This window comes from Gorilla gorilla, chromosome 15 (assembly GCF_029281585.2).
Source record: "Gorilla gorilla gorilla isolate KB3781 chromosome 15, NHGRI_mGorGor1-v2.1_pri, whole genome shotgun sequence".
NCBI classification, from domain to species: Eukaryota; Metazoa; Chordata; class Mammalia; order Primates; family Hominidae; genus Gorilla; species Gorilla gorilla.
In genome coordinates this window covers 67,457,873-67,475,819 of record NC_073239.2, presented here as the reverse complement: position 1 = coordinate 67,475,819, position 17,947 = coordinate 67,457,873, and the positions used below count along the sequence as shown (strand labels likewise).

Sequence of the window (17,947 nt, the reverse complement as noted above, 5' to 3'; positions counted from 1 at the left end):
CTGCAACCTTGGGCTTATTCATCTAGTATTCTAGTTCTTTGTTTACATAGGTTTAGCATTTTCACTTTGATCTTCATTTCCAGTGTATTTTATGAAGACAAATGGGATAGAATACAGATTGACTTAGATTTCTTTTTTTAGTTTTGCTTTCAAAATTTAAAAGGGTTTCACTTGTAAACTAACATTGTGGTTTCAGACCAAGAACACAGAAAGAAAAACATGAACTCTATTAACAAGCGATACTTGTGTTTTTGGGGCTTTGTTGTCAGTTTGAGAACTTTGGCTAAGATAAATGAATTCACTTGGTGGTATTGGACTATTTTGAGTATTTGTATATGGAGAGTGTTATTACAAGGCTATTGCTTTCCAGTGGCGTGAAGTACTAGTCAAGTTTGAGAGGATAGATGACTCTCTGAGAAGGACAAGATGAATTTAGGCCTAATATAATTTTATTTCTGTTAAATATAATCTCTCATGGAGATTTTGAGATGATGATGTGGGAAGCCCAGCTGATAGTCAGATCTGTCCTTGGAGGTGTTTGGGCTAGTGAGTCATAGTGGCCCCCGCCTTCCAACATTTTTATGAAAATGAAATAGGATTAAAATGACTAAGAATGACTAATGTTTGTATAACACTCTCATGATCAGTGTGTGATTTGTTTCACACGATAATCTAGTGAAGTAGGTGGAACAGATGTGCTATCATCCCTATTTTACCCAAGAAGAAACTTACTGTTACCCTCAATCTTACTGTTAGTAGATGGCACTGTAAGGACTTGAATCTAGATCTTCTGATTCCAGTCTCTGCTCTTTCCATTATTCCAAGCCACCTGAGGACTGCATCTTTAAATTCACTACTCTACACATAGTCCTTAACACATTGTCTGCCATGCTGTAGGCACTATACATAGTATGGTCAGATGAGGCTTAGAAGCCTTACCCCTCTACTGAGAAATGAGGGATTTATGGACTGATTTCAATACGTAAAACTTAAGGTCTCAGCACCAGTTTTCAGATGCACTTCTTCCTGGTTATCACTTGGTCATTACTCTGACCCTCATGTTTCCATTCAGAGCCCAGGCTTGATTTACCTTTACTATCAAGATGACTTTGCCCGGGTGTGGTGGCTCACACCTATAATCCCAGCACTTTGGAAGGCCAAGGTGGGTGGATCACCTGAGGTCAGGAGTTTGAGACCAGCCTGGCCAACATGTTGAAACCCTGTCTACTAAAAATACAAAAATTAGCTGGGTGTGGTGGTGGAAGCCTGTATTCCCAGCTACTTGGGAGGCTGGAAGTGGGAGAATCACTTGAACTGGGAGGTGGAGGTTGCGGTGGGCAAAGATCGCGCCACTGCACTCCAGCCTGGGCAACAAGAGTGAAACTCCATCTCAAAAAAAAAAAAAAAAAAAAGATGACTTTGCCGATAGCCACCTTACAATACAAATAACTAAAACCAGAAACGGTCCCGTTTTTGGTTGCTGCATATTCTTCCTGCTGTACCTTCTCTTGTCCTCATTTTGTTGGAACTTTATATTTATGTTTATTGTTAATTAACTGAGTCCTATAAACTAGGCTCTGTAATGCTGTTATAAATTATAAAATGTGAATTATTTTAGGCAGATAGAATAACCTGCCTTAAGTAGCATTAGCTAGTTTTGTTTGCTTCTCTCTGATTTAGGATAATTAGGACTGCCTGAGAAGGATTGTGACTTCCAGCTTTGTCTTTTTTTGAGACAGAGTCTTGCTCTGTCGCCCAGTCTGGAATGCAGCGCCATGATCTCGGCTCACTACTACCTTCGCCTCCTGGGTTCAAGCAATTCTTCTGCCACAGCCTCCTGAGTAGATGGGACTACAGGCACATGCTGCCATGCCCGACTAATTTCTTTTTTATTTTAGTAGAGACGGGGTTTCACCATGTTGCCCAGGCTGGTCTCAAACTACCGACCTCAGGTGATCTGTCCACCTTGGCCTCCTAAAGTGCTAGGATTACAGGCGTGAGCCACCACGGCCGGCCAAATTTTTGTATTTTTAATAGAGACAGGGTTTCACTATGTTGGCCAAGCTGGTCTTGAGCTCCTGACCTCGTGATCCACCCGCCTCAGCCTCCCAAAGTCCTAGGATTACAGGTGTGAGCCACCACGCCCAGCCCCAGCTTTGTCTTATGAAATAATGTGTTATTTCTCACATGCATGCATCCCTTTGTTGGTGCCCCGTGCCTTCTTGACCCCCTTATTAACTCTTCATGTATCCAAATCAGAAAGAATCATGTGTAACTTAATATATTTTTAAAGACATCTTTTAATGAACTAGTTTTGCATTTTCAGCTTTGGTTCTTCATTGTAATACATGCTAGAGATGTTTGGGTCCTTTACCAGTTTTTTCCAGGAATTGTTTCCTGTTATTCTTAATGTAGTAGTAAAGATCTACAGGTAGGACTCACCTTCCTATATGATTGTCTCTCTCTTCTTGCCTTGGCATAGATAGCCTTCTTTTACCTACCTTTTTATTTTCAAAATACATTTTAAGTGATACATGTTCATTTTTTATTTTTATTTTTATTTATTTTATTTATTTTTTGAGATGGAGTCTCACTTTGTCGCCCAGGCTGGAGTACAGTGGCACAGTCTCGACTCATTACAACCTCCGCCTCCCAGGTTCAAGCAATTCTCCTGCTTCAGTCTTCCGAGTAGCTGGGACTACAGGTGCGTGCCACCACACTCCACTAATTTTTGTATTTTTATAGACAGGGTTTCACCGTGTTGGCCAGGCTTGTCTCAAACTCCTGACCTCAGGTGATCTGCCCTTCTTGGCCTCCCGAAGTGCTGGGATTACAGGCATGAGCCACTGTACCTGGTGATACATGTTCATTTTTAAAACTATATAGGAATGAAAAATTACTTGTGTCTCCTTTACCAAGAGATAAACATTCCCAACTTTTAAAAATTCATATTAAGGACATACGTATAAATCATAGAATAGATATGTATAATAATATACAGTATATATTATATAGATGTATATTTGATAATGTGCTTTTAAATTTAACAATATATAACAACTTTTTGTCAGTAAATATACATATTTAATACTTGTGTATTATTTTCTTATATAGTTATATAATTTTTAATTCATTATATACAAACATACAAGTAATTGTCTCCAATATTTCTTTATTGTAAATAATGCTGGGATCAGTATCCTTGAACAGATTTTTTTCACACAATCTTAATTATTTCTTTAAATAAATTTCTAGAGCTAAATTTCCTAAATTGTCTTAAAGGTTTTGGTGAATTTTAACCAATTATTCTCCAAAAAAATTTGCACCCATCAACAATGATTGAGAGTTCACATCTTCCCTACCCTGAAACTCAAGCCCTTTCGTCCCTTTCCTTTGCCATTAAGACCTCCAGATAATTAGTTCAATTTAAGTAATCCTCTGTAAGTAATTCTTCTTTTAATAAAATCAGTCTGTGTTAGAAAAGAGTTGGGAGAAGCCTTTTCAGAGACAGATGAGTATCCTAATAGATTGGGTGGAAGACCTGAGATTGAAGTCATGTGAACAGATTTTGGGTCATTCTAAGGGAAGGCTTTAGGCTCTGAATCTGTCTGCCTGGGAGTGGGGAAATTGTGCAGTATAGCCTCCTTCTGTGGGATAGGAAGCACCTGTCCAGACCTGTATAATTGTGTGGAAGCCAGCCTGGAAGTAACTTGCTCCACAAAAATTAAGGAGTTTTGCACCGCATGTTCTCGCTCATAAGTGGGAGTTGAACAGTGAGAACACAGGGACACAGGGAGGGGAATAATACACACCAGGGCTTGTTGGTGGTGGGGGGCGAGGAGAAGTAACTTAGAGGACAGGTCGATAGGTGCAGCAAACCACCATGGCACACATATACCTATGTAACAAACCTGCACATTCTTCTGCACATGTATCCTGTAACTTAAAGTAAAAATAAAAAAAAATTAATGAGTTTGGGAGCTAGCAGGGAACCTGTGGCTGGCACATAGTGCATATAACCCCTATCTTGTCCTTTACAAATGGTCATTTATAACTTCTTATTTAAATAATAAGGATATACTGTGTTTGGAAGTAGTTGGTCTTTTTTTTGGACGTTTTAATTGCTAGAGAAAACTTTCTTATATGGATCTAAAATCTGCCCCATTGAAACTCAGGGCAGGTACAGATATTTTTATTCATCTTAGTAATTCCTTGCTGTTACTCTACTAATATTATCCTTGTATCTGAGGTACCTGATGCTTCAGAGGTGCTCAGTGAATAAATGTTAAATTGATGTATGACTAATATATGTAGTGATTAAAGCCTTTCTTTTTCCCAAAATGATTTATAATAAAAGTAAAATGAAGCACTTTCTTTACTCTTGTCAGAGGATAAAATATTGCATTCTGTTTTGGATCAAACACTTTCAACATTTATTTTTTGTTTTATTTTTTGAGACGGAGTTTCACTGTCGCCCAGGCTGGAGGGCAGTGGCGGTATCTTGGCTTACTGCAACCACTGCAACCTGCGCCTCCCAGGTTGAAGCAATTCTCCTGCCACAGCCTCCCGCGTAGCTGGAACAACAGGTGCCCACCCATCATGCCCTGCTAATTTTTGTATTTTTAGTAGAGACAGGATTTCACCATGTTGACCAGGATGGTCTTGAACTCCCGACCTCAAGTTATCCACCTACCTCGGCCTCCCAAAGTGCTGAGATTACAAGTGTAAGCCACCATGCCCAGCCTCAACATTTATTTTTAAAACTTAAAAATATTGTAGGCTGGGCGCGGTGGCTCATTCCTGTAATCCCAGCACTTTGGGAGGCCGAGGTGGGCGAATCACCTGAGGTCAGGAGTTCGAGACCAGCCTGGCCAACATGGTGAAACCCCGTCTCCACTAAAAATACAAAAATTAGCTGGGCGTGGTGGCACGTGCCTGTACTCCCAGCTACTCTAGGTCCTGAGGCAGGAGAATTGCTTCAACCCAGGAGGCAGAAGTTGCAGTGGGCGGAGATCACGCCACTGCACTCCAGCCTGGGTGACAGAGTGAGACTCTGTCTTAAAAAAAAAAAAAAGTATTGTAATTTTGTAGAAACCGAAAAAAAGAAATGTTGCCTTTGTTGTCATGAATCTAATGTTATAACTACTATCATTTTTGTTGGACATCAAACTTTGAGCACATAAAGTAAATAATGACTAGACTGGTGGGAAGGGTCTAGAATTTATATGGCATGGCATATTGAAAAATTTGTGTTTTGTCTGTAGGTAGAAGCAAACATATTTTATCTGAGCAGAGTTAGAATTAGAGCTTAGGCCTCCTGACTTTCATAGGGACTCAATACTTATTGAATAAATTAATGAATTTAGAGATCTGAATTTGTCATATAGTAGAAGGAGTAGGTTAAGTCAGTGTTATCTTACAAACCAAAACTGGGACCACTGAAGAGAAATTATTGGAGAATATATTTGCTTATCACACAAAAGCCTTTATACAACTACAGTTATACTAAAAATGAATGTATTAGACCACCATAGATTAAGTAGAAGAGATTTGCTCTTTAAAAGAGAGATTGGATTGGATGACTTTAAAAAAATTCCTGCAAACTGAGATTCAAGAGAATAGTGTCTCTGTAATAGTTTCATTTTAACTTTGTCTATTTTCACTATTCCATAAGTGTGGCTAATTTTTTAGGATTCTGTTCTTGATCCTCTTTTCTTCTGACTACTTATTCTAAGTAATCTCATCCACGTGCCTGCATTCAGTAATGTTGATGATGCCCAACTCTGTTTTCAGTCCAGGTTAGCTCTTGTTAAGCAGCTTATAGGATATCACTAGATTGGTTTTCCATAGCAAGTTAAAATTTTAAGTATGTCCAAAACTGAGCCCCCATCTGTATCCCTCTCCCCGCCACAGAATGTGTGCTTCCTCCTATGTTTGTCATCTCAGTAAATGGGACCACTGTCTACCCAATTGTGCAATCCAGAACAGGAATTATTCTTGACTTGCTATTTCTTTATGTTTCACAGATAGTTTACCAGTTCCTAATGGAGACAAGCTTGGATTACAGTATGGCACTGGAAATAGAAGGAAGTGTGTGGATTTGGCTTATAAGTTTAAGCTGTCAGGATTTGCTGATATGTCAGATGTGAAGAGTGTGAAGGAAAGAAATAAAGAATGACCTGGATTTTGGGCTTAAGTGAGTGTGGTGGATATGGTAAATTTGATTTAGATTAGGAAGATGTGGGAATGAAAAAGTTTGTGGGAGAGGGATAATCGAGTGTTCTGTGTTAGACACATTAATGTTAAGGTGCCTGTCAGGTTTCCACGGATGTAGGAGTCTGGAGCAAAGTGAGGAGAGAGATGTCCCCTAGAAATAGATGGTTGGCTGCATAAGTGAATGTTAGATAAAGAAAAGATGCAGTTCCATGATCAGTTAGGATAGGTGAGAGAAGAGGGGGTAACAAAGAGGCTGAGGGATTATTGAAAGTTTGAAGCAAGAGGAGTGGAATAGTTCTTATAAAAAGTGGAAAATAAAACCTATACAAGAAGTTGTAGTTTGGGATTTGTGTTGATTTGAAAGTAAGACCAGTTAGCATGATTTTGTCATTTTTTTTCTAGTAACTGTTAGCTATTTGATGCCAGTGTGGGATTAGTGGATAATTGGAATTAATCAAGATTAGGATTTTGCCAGGCTAGTACAATAGAGGGAAGAGAAAGTTTAATCCTGATAGGTAAGGGAGGATGTATGGAGTAGAGAGAAATAATTGGTGGTCATGGAGAAATGCATTGGCAAATTGATGAGGTGGGAGAATGGCTGGAATGGGAGGACTAGAATAAGTGAGCTGAAAGGATAGGAGATAGTGATTAGAAAGGAAGTGTAATGTTAATTAGGTCAGAGAATGAAAAGTCAGAGTAGTTCTGGATATTGAAGTCACTAAGAGTGGTGGAGGCAAGAGAAAGGATAGAGAGGAAACTGTGAACCAGGGGTCATAAAATCTTAAAAGAATAAGGATGACTGGCTAGGCACAATGGCTCACGCCTGTAATCCCAACACTTTGGGAGGCCAAGGCGGGCAGATCACAAGGTCAGGAGATCGAGACCATCCTGGCCAACATGGTGAAACCTCGTCTCTACTAAAAATACAAAAATTAGCCTGGCGTGGCGGCAAGTGCCTGTAGTCCCAGCTACTCGGGAGGCTGAAGCGAGAGAATTACTTGAACCTGGGAGGCAGAGGCTGCAGTGAGCCAAGATTATGCCACTGTACTCCAGCCTGGGCGACAGAGTGAGACTCCATCTCAAAAAAAAAAAAAAAAAAAAAAAAAGAATAAGGATGACCAAGAAGTTAGTATATGATAGCTACAGGAAGATAGGCGGTGATACATTCTGTCCTGAGCGTCAAAGGAATCTTAACTTTCACCATTCCCTCTTTATACCTTTATATTCCCTTAATGCAAGGTAGTTTTGCTCTTTTAGACTGCCCATGTTTTCTCTTGTCTTTACACCTTTGCCTGGAATTTTGCTATCCATAATCTCTTACCCACTACTCCTCCCAGGGAAGTCTTCTATTAGGTCTCAGTTTAAATTTACTTTCTCCTGGAAGCTTTTTCTTCAATCTAGTTTGACTGGGCTTAGAATCCTCCAATGTTGACTTGTGCCATCTTTGAGAGCATTTTTCACACTATGTAGTATTTACTGTTCCCTTCTCTGTCTTTCTAACTGATAAAAGTTTTCGGAAGACAGGAACTGTTTTTGTTTCATTACATTCCTAGTATTAACACAGTACCTGGCACATAGTAAGTATTAAGTAATGTTTGTTGAATAAATGAACCAGTTAAAAACAGTGTTTCAGCCGGGACTAGTGGCTCACGCCTGTAATCCCAGCACTTTGGGAGGATGAGGTGGGTAGATTACTTGAGGTAAGGAATTTGAGACCATCCTGGCCAATGTGGTGATACCCTGTCTCTACTAAAAATACAAAAAAAAATTAGCCAGGCCTGGTGGTGCCTGCCTTAGTCCTGGCTACTCAGGAGGCTGAGGCACGAGAATTGCTTGAGCCTGGGAGGTGGAGGCTGCAGTGAGCTGAGATCACACCACTGTGCTCCAGCCTGGGTGACAGAGCAAGACTCGGCCTCAAAAAAACAAAAACAAAACAAAACAATAACAGAAAAAGCAATGTTCCATAAAGTATTGAGTATAGAGGTTTTACAGCCTATGACATAGTTGACTTTTCACTTTTATTGTGGATTAATCAGCTACTTTGTATTTTTCAAACCTTATGGGTGCTGCATTGCTTCTTTTGTATTGTAGATCATGTTCTTAAATCTGGAATACATAATTATGACCCTGAGAAGCAGTCCCTGGCCACTGGAGATAGCTTGTTAAAAATATTGAGATGTCTGGATTTTCTGATGTTATGTTATAGAATAAAGGGGCATATTTAAAACTGAAGTCCACAGTTGGCTTAATGGAAAAGTTTTGTGACCCTAAGAATGTGCTGGGAGAAAGTTGTCTGGGGTAGGATGAGAGACCCAATGTGAAGAACAGAGAAATACAGGAGCTTTTTCATTTTTCTTCATGGTGGTGGTCTTGGTTGCCATAGCTTTTAGATGGCTGTCCTTACTTGCCGTTGTTTTTTTTTTTAGCCCCAGTTTATAAAAAATTATCTTTCAACTTCATGAATACTAGGATGTATTACTATGTATTGAGTCGTGTCTTCCAATTCTGTGTTGAAACCTTGTAGGTAAAATGTTTAGACTTTTCTTCATTAATTTTTAGTTTTCATTAAAAATTTTACAGCATGTAGAAGAGTTCATAGTTTACAAAACTGGCAATTGCATAATATTACTGAAGTAGAAATGGCTTAATTAACATCTTTCAATTTTTTTTGTTTGTTTAAGTGGAAATCCATAGGTAACTTTTTACTATTAGTAAGATTGAAGACTGGAGGGCTTGAGTTGAAATACTTCCTTAGTAGTAAATTGACTTGGAAATATGAATTAAGAGATGAAAAGGAATTGCATTAGGAATGCGAATAGAAAATTAATTTAATTGGAATGATTCTATTGTGGATTTTATAGTGATATTGATTCCATTTATTATGAGTTTATCTTTTCCACATAATAATTTCAGTTCCTGATTAATAAGAGTTAAATAAGACCTGTAACTGTACTGTTTTATTAGATTTCTAGGTGTTTAGTATATCTTAAGTCTGAGTATTAGTGTATACCAAAACCCTACTAACATGAATAGGAATCAGAAATATAGTTAGATCTTTTTTGTGTAGTTGCCGTTGTACTCCAGTTAGTTCCTTTTATAAACATAATGCAGGATCTTTCAATTCTTGTGTATTAAAGTTAAAAACAAAAAGAATTGAGGGTATCACATTTAACTTGTTGGAAAGAAATGATGGATTTCAAAAACTGGTGCTCCAGAACTCTTTTGGATTATAGCGCGAATTTGTATAGTTAAATTTCTGAAAGATCTCTTTAGTAAATTGAATCTGTGAGGTCTCTGTTTAGAAGATCTCTTTTTCTGAAAGCCTCTTTGCCTTTCATTATAAAAGAGCCTGGTACTGCTTTCTGTTTTAAAAATCCAGCTGGAAAATTACAGAGCACAAACATTTGCCCATCCGTTCTTCATTTGGAGAAAACAGAAATATGTCTTCAAAATGGAGGCTGACATTTAAGTATTTATTCCTATCAGCGGGAGCTGTAGTTTGTATTTTTTGCATTTTACTTCTGTAACCACATATAATATATCTTGGCTTCTGCGTGGTGTAACTGTAAAACACCATCTTTATTTTATGTCATTTTGTGATTGTTGTTTAGATCCTCCAATGATCTGTTTCTGAGCCCCTCAGAATCTCTAAAAAAATCAAGGTATCCTTGCCTTTTCTTTTTGGCTCTATTAAATTGAAACATAAATGGTTGATTCTAATAATAAAAATTGGCTCATAAATGTGTCTGAAAATGTGTATTCTTTTCAAAAATAATTTATCTTTAAATTAATAGATAATTTTTTAGTGCAGTTTCAGATTTACAGAGTAATAAAGCACATAGTACATAGAATTACATTTAGCCAACCCCTGAATTCCTGTATAGTTTTATCTTTTATTAATATCTTGCGTTAGTGTGGTACATTTGTTATAATTATTGAACCAATATTGATATATTATTAACTATAGTTCATAGTTTACATAAAGATTCACATTTTGTGTTGTATAGTTCTATGGGTTTTGACAAATACGTAATGAGATGTGTCTATCATTACCATTTCATACAGAATACTTTCACTCTCCTCCTAAAAATCCCCTGTGCTTCACCTATTTGTCTCTTTCCTTCCTCCCCTAAACCCCAGACAACCATTGCTTTTTACTGTCTCTGTAGTTTCGCCTTTTTCGGAATGTCATAGAGTTGGAATCATACACTTTGTAAGCCTTCTTAGACTGGCTTCTTTCACTTAACAATATGCATTTAGGATTCTTCCGTATCTTTTTGTGGTTTCCATTTCTTTTATTATTAAATTTAATTTAAAAAAATTGATAGTTGTACATATGGGTAAGATTCATAGTGGCTCATAGTGATGTTTTGATACATAAAATTTGTAGTGATCAGGAAAATTAGCAAATCTATAATCTTAAACATTATCCTTTCTTTGTGTTGGGAACATTTGGTATTTTCCTGGCTATTTGAAACTATGTAGTATGTTATTGTTAACTATAGCTATCCTGTAGTAGTAGCGTAGAACACTAAAATTTATTCTTCCTATCTAGCTATCGTTTTGTATACTTTAACAAATTTCTCCCTATTCCTCCCTTCCCCCTACCCTTCTCAGCCTCTAGTATTCTCTGTTCTACTTTTTACTTTTATGAGATTAACTTTTCTTAGCTTCCACATGTGAGTGAGAACATGTGATGGTTAACTTTCTGTTCCTGGCTAATTTCACTTAACAGAATATCCTCCATTCCATCCAAGTTTCCTCAAATGACAGCATTTCATTCTTTTTTATGGCTAAATAGTATTCCATTTTGAGTATATATAATCAGATTTTCTTTATCATTGTTGGACACCCAGGTTCATTCTGTGTCTTGGCTGTCGTGAATAGTGCTGCAATAAACATTCCACTGTATGGATTTACCACAGTTTGTTTATGTATTCACCTATTGGAGGACATCTTGATTACTTCCAGTTTGGGGTGACTGTGAATAAAGACTGCTTTAAACACTTATGTATAGGTTTTTATGTGGACATAACTTTTTAGCTCAGTTGGGTACATACCAAGGAGTGGGGTTGCTGGCTGGCTTATAAGGTAAGACTATGTTTAGCTTTGTGAGAAACTGCCAAAGTATCAAGGTTTGTGTTCTGTCCATTTGTGTTCTTAGGACTCAACCTAATTAAAACTTTGGAAGGATATACTCTAAACCATTAACAATAGTTATTTTGGAAGATGAGATTGGGATGGAGGGGGACTGTCATCTTTCACTGATTTATATTATTTTAATTTTTCTACCACAAAATCTTACTTTTGTAGTAATTTTTTTCAAATAATTTTCTTCAAAATACTTTAATTCATCATAATATGACTCAACATAAGTGAAAAAAGTAAGACTATTTAAAATAATGTATTGTCAGTTTCATAGCATTTTCTAGTTGTGGAAGATTTTAATTTTTTTAAGAGAGCAATAACCTTCCTACAACCATGATTGTCTATTCAACAAATTTGTAGAGCATCTACCATGTGGCACAGCCTTTCAAAGGATCATGCCTAGAGCTAAGATGACAACACACTTAATCCAGCCTTAGGATACCAGGGAGACTTCCTGGAGGAGGTGATAACTAAACTGAATTCTGAAGGACAAGTCTGAGTTAACCAGGCCAAACAGGGAGGGAGGCGGGGAAAGGAGAATGTACCAGAATGAGGACAGTTTTCAGATCAGAGACCGAGCTATTCACTTCTGATTAATCTGACTAAAGTCAGAATTAATTGTTCCAAACTCTCAGAGAAGCATATTAGATCTTTTCATGTTGTTGACTCTTGTTTAATAATTGGTAACTGAGAAGAATGGAGTCATTTTCTTTTGGTTCCTCAAAGTAAGTGGCAGTGAATGGCAGAATGCATTGCCCAAATGCCCGTTTTTGCTTGGCATAATGAATTGCCTGAAGATATTTTGTTGTTGAAAATGTGTTAGCATCAGTCATTGTCATATGAGTTGAATATTGTATTCCATACCTGAAATGTATAATCTTGAATTTTTCAACCGTCAAAATTTGTGAGTGTACTTTTGTAACTTTCTTGTGCCTTTATGGCACTTATACTTAAATCTTTCTTCTCAATTTGTAAACTTATACTGTATGTTCAAAGATGTTTTTCTGTTTTCTATAGGAGTCCAGTGAAAATTTTAAATGAAAAAACAATTTAAATGATCACTTAGGTGGATAGGGAAAGAGGGAAAACCAGGGTACTGACATTTAGGCATAGAAGTGGCTATTATGTTTGCTAGATTATGACGTAAGTGAGTTAAAATAAGAGTTCATTGAATCTGTTTTGTTTTTTTTTTAAATTCCAGTTCTTTAGATGGATTTTAAACATATTAGAAGGCTACTAACTTTTATTCAATAATTTTTTTCAGAATGTTTAAAATACTACTGTTTTCTTTGGATCAAATTCAACTCTAAGATTATTTCTTTAAGACATTAAATGTGTAATAGTTCACCTTGTGTTACATTGAAAATTATCACGGAGAAATGTAATGTGAAAGAGGATTAGTATATTGCTTTGTTAATCTGTTTCCAGTAGATTATTTTGTTAATCTATTTCAACAAAAGTTACCACTGTTGCTGATCTGTTAAATATTACACAATTAATACTTTTCTCTAGTATCTGTTGCATTTAAAAAAGAAAAAGAATTCTCGAATTCTGAAAAGGGGCAGTGAAATATTGTCATCAGAATACATTAGGTATTTCTCCTAATGCTATCCCTCCCCCTGCCCCCCACCCCATGACAGGCCCTTGTGTGTGATGTTCCCTGCCCTGTGTCCAAGTGTTCTTGTTGTTCAATTCCCACCTATGAGTGAGAATATGTGGTGTTTGGTTTTCTGTCCTTGTGATAGTTTGCTCAGAATGATGGTTTCCAGCTTCATCCGTGTCCCTGCAAAGGACATGAACTCTTCCTTTTTTTATGGCTGCATAGTATTCGATGGTATATATGTGTTACATTTTCTTAATCCAGTCTATCATTGATGGACATTTGGGTTGGTTCCAAGTCTTTACTATTGTGAATAGTGCCACAATAAACATACGTGTGCATGTGTCTTTGTAGTAGCATAACTTATAATCCTTTGGGTATATACCCAGTAATGGGATCACTGGGTCAAATGGTATTTCTAGTTCTAGATCCTTGAGGAATCACCACACTGTCTTCCACAATGGTTGAACTAGTTTATACTCCCACCAACAGTGTAAAAGTGTTTCTATTTCTCCACATCCTCTCCAGCATCTGTTGTTGCCTTTTTTTTTTTCATACTTTAAGTTCTAGGGTACATGTGCACAACATGCAGATTTGTTACATATGTATGTGCAGATTTGTTACATATGTATACATGTGCCATGTTGGTGTACTGCACCCATTAACTCTTCATTTACGTTAGGTATATCTCCTAATGCTATCCCTCCCCTCTCCCCCCACCCCACGACAGGCCCCACTGTGTAATGTTCTCCATCCTGTGTCCAAGTGTTCTCATTGTTCAGTTCCCACCTATGAGTGAGAACATGTGGTGTTTGGTTTTCTGTCCTTGGGATAGTTTGCTCAGAATGATGGTTTCCAGCTTCATCCATGTCCCTACAAAGGACATGAACTCATCCTTTTTATGGCTGCATGGTATTCCATTGTGTGTAAGTGCCACATTTTCTTAGTCCAGTCTATCATTGATGGACATTTGGGTTGGTTCCAAGTCTTTGCTATTGTGAATAGTGCCACAATAAACATATGTGTGCATGTGTCTTTATAGCAGCATGATTTATAATCCTTTGGAACGGAGGGATGGAGGAAAATCTACCAAGGAAATGGAAAACAAAAAAAAGCAGGGGTTGCAATCCTAGTCTCTGATAAAACAGACTTTCAACCAACAAAAATCAGAAGAGACAAAGAAGGGCATTACATAATGGTAAAGGGATCAATTCAACAAGAAGAGCTAACTATCCTGAATATATATGCACCCAATACAGAACACCCAGATTCATGAAGCAAGTCCTTAGAGACCTACAAAGAGACTTAAACTCCCGCACAATAATAATGGGAGACTTTAACACCCCACTGTCAACATTAGACAGATCAACGAGACAGGAAGTTAACAAGGATATCCAGGACTTGAACTCAGCTCTGCACCAAGCAGACCCAATAGACATCTACAGAACTCTCCACCCCAAATCAACAGAATATACATTCTTCTTAGCACCACATCACACTTATTCCAAAACTGACCACATAGTTGGAAATAAAGCACTCCTCAGCAAATGCAAAAGTACAGAAATTATAACAAACTGTCTCTCAGACCACAGTGCAATCAAACTAGAACTCAGGATTAAGAAACTCACTCAAAACTGCTCAACTACATGGAAACTGAACAACCTGCTCCTGAATGACTACTGGGTACATAACGAAATGAAGGCAGAAATAAAGATGTTCTTTGAAACCAATGAGAACAAAGACACAACATACCAGAATCTCTGGGACACATTTAAAGCAGTGTGTAGAAGGAAATTTATAGCACTAAATGCCCACAAAAGAAAGCAGGAAAGATCTAAAATTGACACCCTAACATCACAATTAAAAGAGCTAGAGAAGCAAGAGCAAAAACATTCAAAAGCTAGCAGAAGGCAAGAAATAACTAAGATCAGAGCAGAACTGAAGGAGATAGAGACACAAAAAACCCTTCAAAAAATCAATGAATCCAGGAGCTGGTTTTTTGAAAAGATCAGCAAAATTGGATTCTAACTCTTGACTCACCCCTGGCAGCAGGATGGCCTTGGGCAAGTCTGCTTTACTAAACTAAGTCTTTTTGTGTTTAAATAAATAGAATTAAGTAATGTATATGAAAGTTCCTGCAAACTGTAAAGCATTACAAACATAATTGCCATCATTATTACGGAATTCATCTTTTAACACATTTTATGATTTACTGAACAATATGCCCAGGAAGTCAATTATCACTGCTTGTTCTGGCCATATTTTTTATACCTGAGTCTCACTGGCATGTGAATTGGCTGAGAGGTGGACAGGCTAAATCTATGTGCACATATCCTTTTATGACCTAAGGGAAATTTTAGGAATTAGAAGAAGACCTGAGGCTAACAGACAATTCTTATGTCCAATGGCAGAAAGAGGAGAGGGTAGGAATGGTGTGAGGCTTCTGGCTGACCACTGCTCCCCTTTTTGTAAATGTGTTCGTAGTTAGGAGAGAAGTAACTATAACTATGAAAGAGAGGAGTTAAAACGCCTGCTCTTCTTTCCTGAGACCCCTTCTTACCCTATTCAGTAGATTTAGTGAGGAAAATGTGAACTTATCACAAAGTAGTTGCAACTTCTGCTGTTGAAAATTATTTTCTTGCCAGGCCTGGTGGTTCACTGTAATCCCAGCACTTCAGGAGGCCAAGAGGGGCAAATTACTTGAACTCAGGAGTTTGAGACCGGCCTGGGCAACATGGCGAAACCCGTCTCTACAAAAAGTACAACAGTTAGCTGAGTGTAGTGGCAGGTGTCTGTAGTCTCAGCCACTTGGGAGGCTGAGGTGGGAGGATCACTTGAGCCCAGGAGGCAGAGGTTGCAGTGAGCCGAGATCCTGTTGCTGCACTCCATCCTGGGTGACAGAAGTGAGACCCTGTCTCAAAACAACAAAAACCAAACAAACAAAAGACAAATTATTTTTCTTTCTGTTTGTGTCTTTTCCTCTGTATATCTCTCCCCCATTCTACTCTTTTTCTCACCCTCTGTATGTCATTTTTAAATGGATCTCTTTGAAGGCACTCTTCCCTACTTTATCATTCTTCCATTCGTTTCCCTTTTTCTCTTCTTTCCTCAGATAATTTGACTTATTTAATTTGGCAGATTAGTATAACTATACTTTTCTATTTTATCATGTCTTTTTCTTGTTTTTTTCTGCCATTTGAAAGTTGATATTCAAATCTAATATAGTAAATGAAAAAGGTCATAAATTAGTAAATTCCATTTCCACATATGATATACCACAGGGTACGATGAAAATGAGCACTCATATTAACAAAGAGAATATAGTGGTAAAATGTTTTTAGACTATTTGATGGTATGTGTTCATATTCACAACCTTTGACCTAGTAATACCATATCTTAGAATCCATTTGAAACAAATATGTCTTAAATAATGAAAAGACTATATGTAACATCCTTTATGTCCAGCAATAAAGAGGATTATTATATGGACTATGTTATAATCATTTAATTTTCACCAACAATAAGTTTTGGCAGACATGGTTTTAACATCCAAGGTTTTAACATCCAAGGTCGATGACAGTAAAAATTCGCACAGTGTTTTAGAGCAATATGGCAACATACCCATTATAAGTCCACATACCTTTTAGTCTCACAATTGTATGTCTAGGTTGCCTTCCTTATAAGCTGATCTATGGTAAAATATTGGTAATGATATTCATTGCAGTGCTAATTATAGTAAGTTTGTTGATATTTTGTTAAATAGTAAATAGTTTCTCTTCTAGATATTTAACTGAAGGAAATAAGGCTGTGGATAGATACAAAGCTAAGATATATGTATCCCTATTTTTATAACTTGAAAATAATATTAAAATTGTAAATGCCCAACAATAGAGGGTTGGGTAAATTATATATCCTGTCAGTGGAAAATCAGGCAGCATTTGTAATCATGTCTTAGAAGACTATGATGGGGTCATCTTCTTCCATAATGCACATGCATATACATATGTGTACCAGGAAAGAGATGCATGTACACTGAAATGTTCACTGTTTTTCTCTAGGTAGTTAGATACAGATGATTTAAAAAAATTTTTAATGACCTATGATTATGTTTTCTGATATAAATAAAACCCATGAGATTTTTAAAATTAAAAATATTAACTAACCCGAGGCTGAAGAAAAGCCTTGGAGGAAGTAGACCAAATTTTAAACAGGAGCTGTTTTTGAGTGGTGGGACTACTGGTAATTTTTTAAACACTTTTGTGTCTTATCTATATTTTTCTTTAATGGGAAAATGAGTTTGCTTAGCATTTTATTGGAAATATTTTGTTTTTTAGTTTTGATAAAAGTATGGTTGATAAGCAATTAACATAGTACCAAGTAATTTTAATGTAATTAACAAGCTTTTTAATTAACAAGATTTTTGTTTTTATTTTATTTTTAGGCCAGAAATGTACACACAGGAGAGCTGGCTGCAGTAAAAATCATTAAATTGGAGCCTGGTATGTGTTAAAACCCTCAAGACAATTTTTGAACAATTTTCTTGTGCAGTTCGTAAATACAGGTCTTAAAAGTATTTTCCATATTTCTTTCCTTGTTTCCTTTCTTCCCAAAAGAAGTCTTTATATGTTCTATCAGGTCAGTAGAATATCTTCAATTAAATTACCCTGAAGGTGGTTAGTTAAAGGTAAGTTTGATGTGACAGTTTTGTTGCCAAATAAAATTTGACATGTACACATTCAGAATTGGAAGACACATTGACACTGTTAAAGTAATTTTCTTTTAAGATGATAGTGAAGTATTTGAACTTCAGGTTTAGCTTTGATGAGAATTTGATTAGGAAAGTATTCAGTGATTTTTTGGGGTGAATATTTGGGATAATGACATTTGTTTGTCAGCTATTCCCTTTGATTGATTTAGGTTTGTTAATTCTGGTCTTAGCTTCATGCTTATTTTATTAACACTTCTGCGTGTCAAGACTGCTTG

At 36.9% G+C, this 17,947-nt stretch overlaps 1 protein-coding gene across 4 annotated transcripts in view; it reads left to right on the top strand.

Annotated features, from left to right (window-relative positions):
- Positions 1-17,947, top strand: part of MAP4K5 (mitogen-activated protein kinase kinase kinase kinase 5) — a 114,011-nt gene that overhangs the window by 10,388 nt on the left and 85,676 nt on the right. For 3 of the 4 annotated variants that reach the window (XM_055361462.2, XM_063698294.1, XM_055361461.2), the window contains exon 3: positions 17,406-17,463. In XM_055361462.2, the coding sequence (XP_055217437.1) occupies positions 17,406-17,463 (58 nt within the window). Of the gene's footprint in view, positions 1-2,582; positions 2,705-17,405; positions 17,464-17,947 lie in introns of all 4 variants that reach the window. The other variant, XM_063698295.1, reaches the window with a different exon arrangement.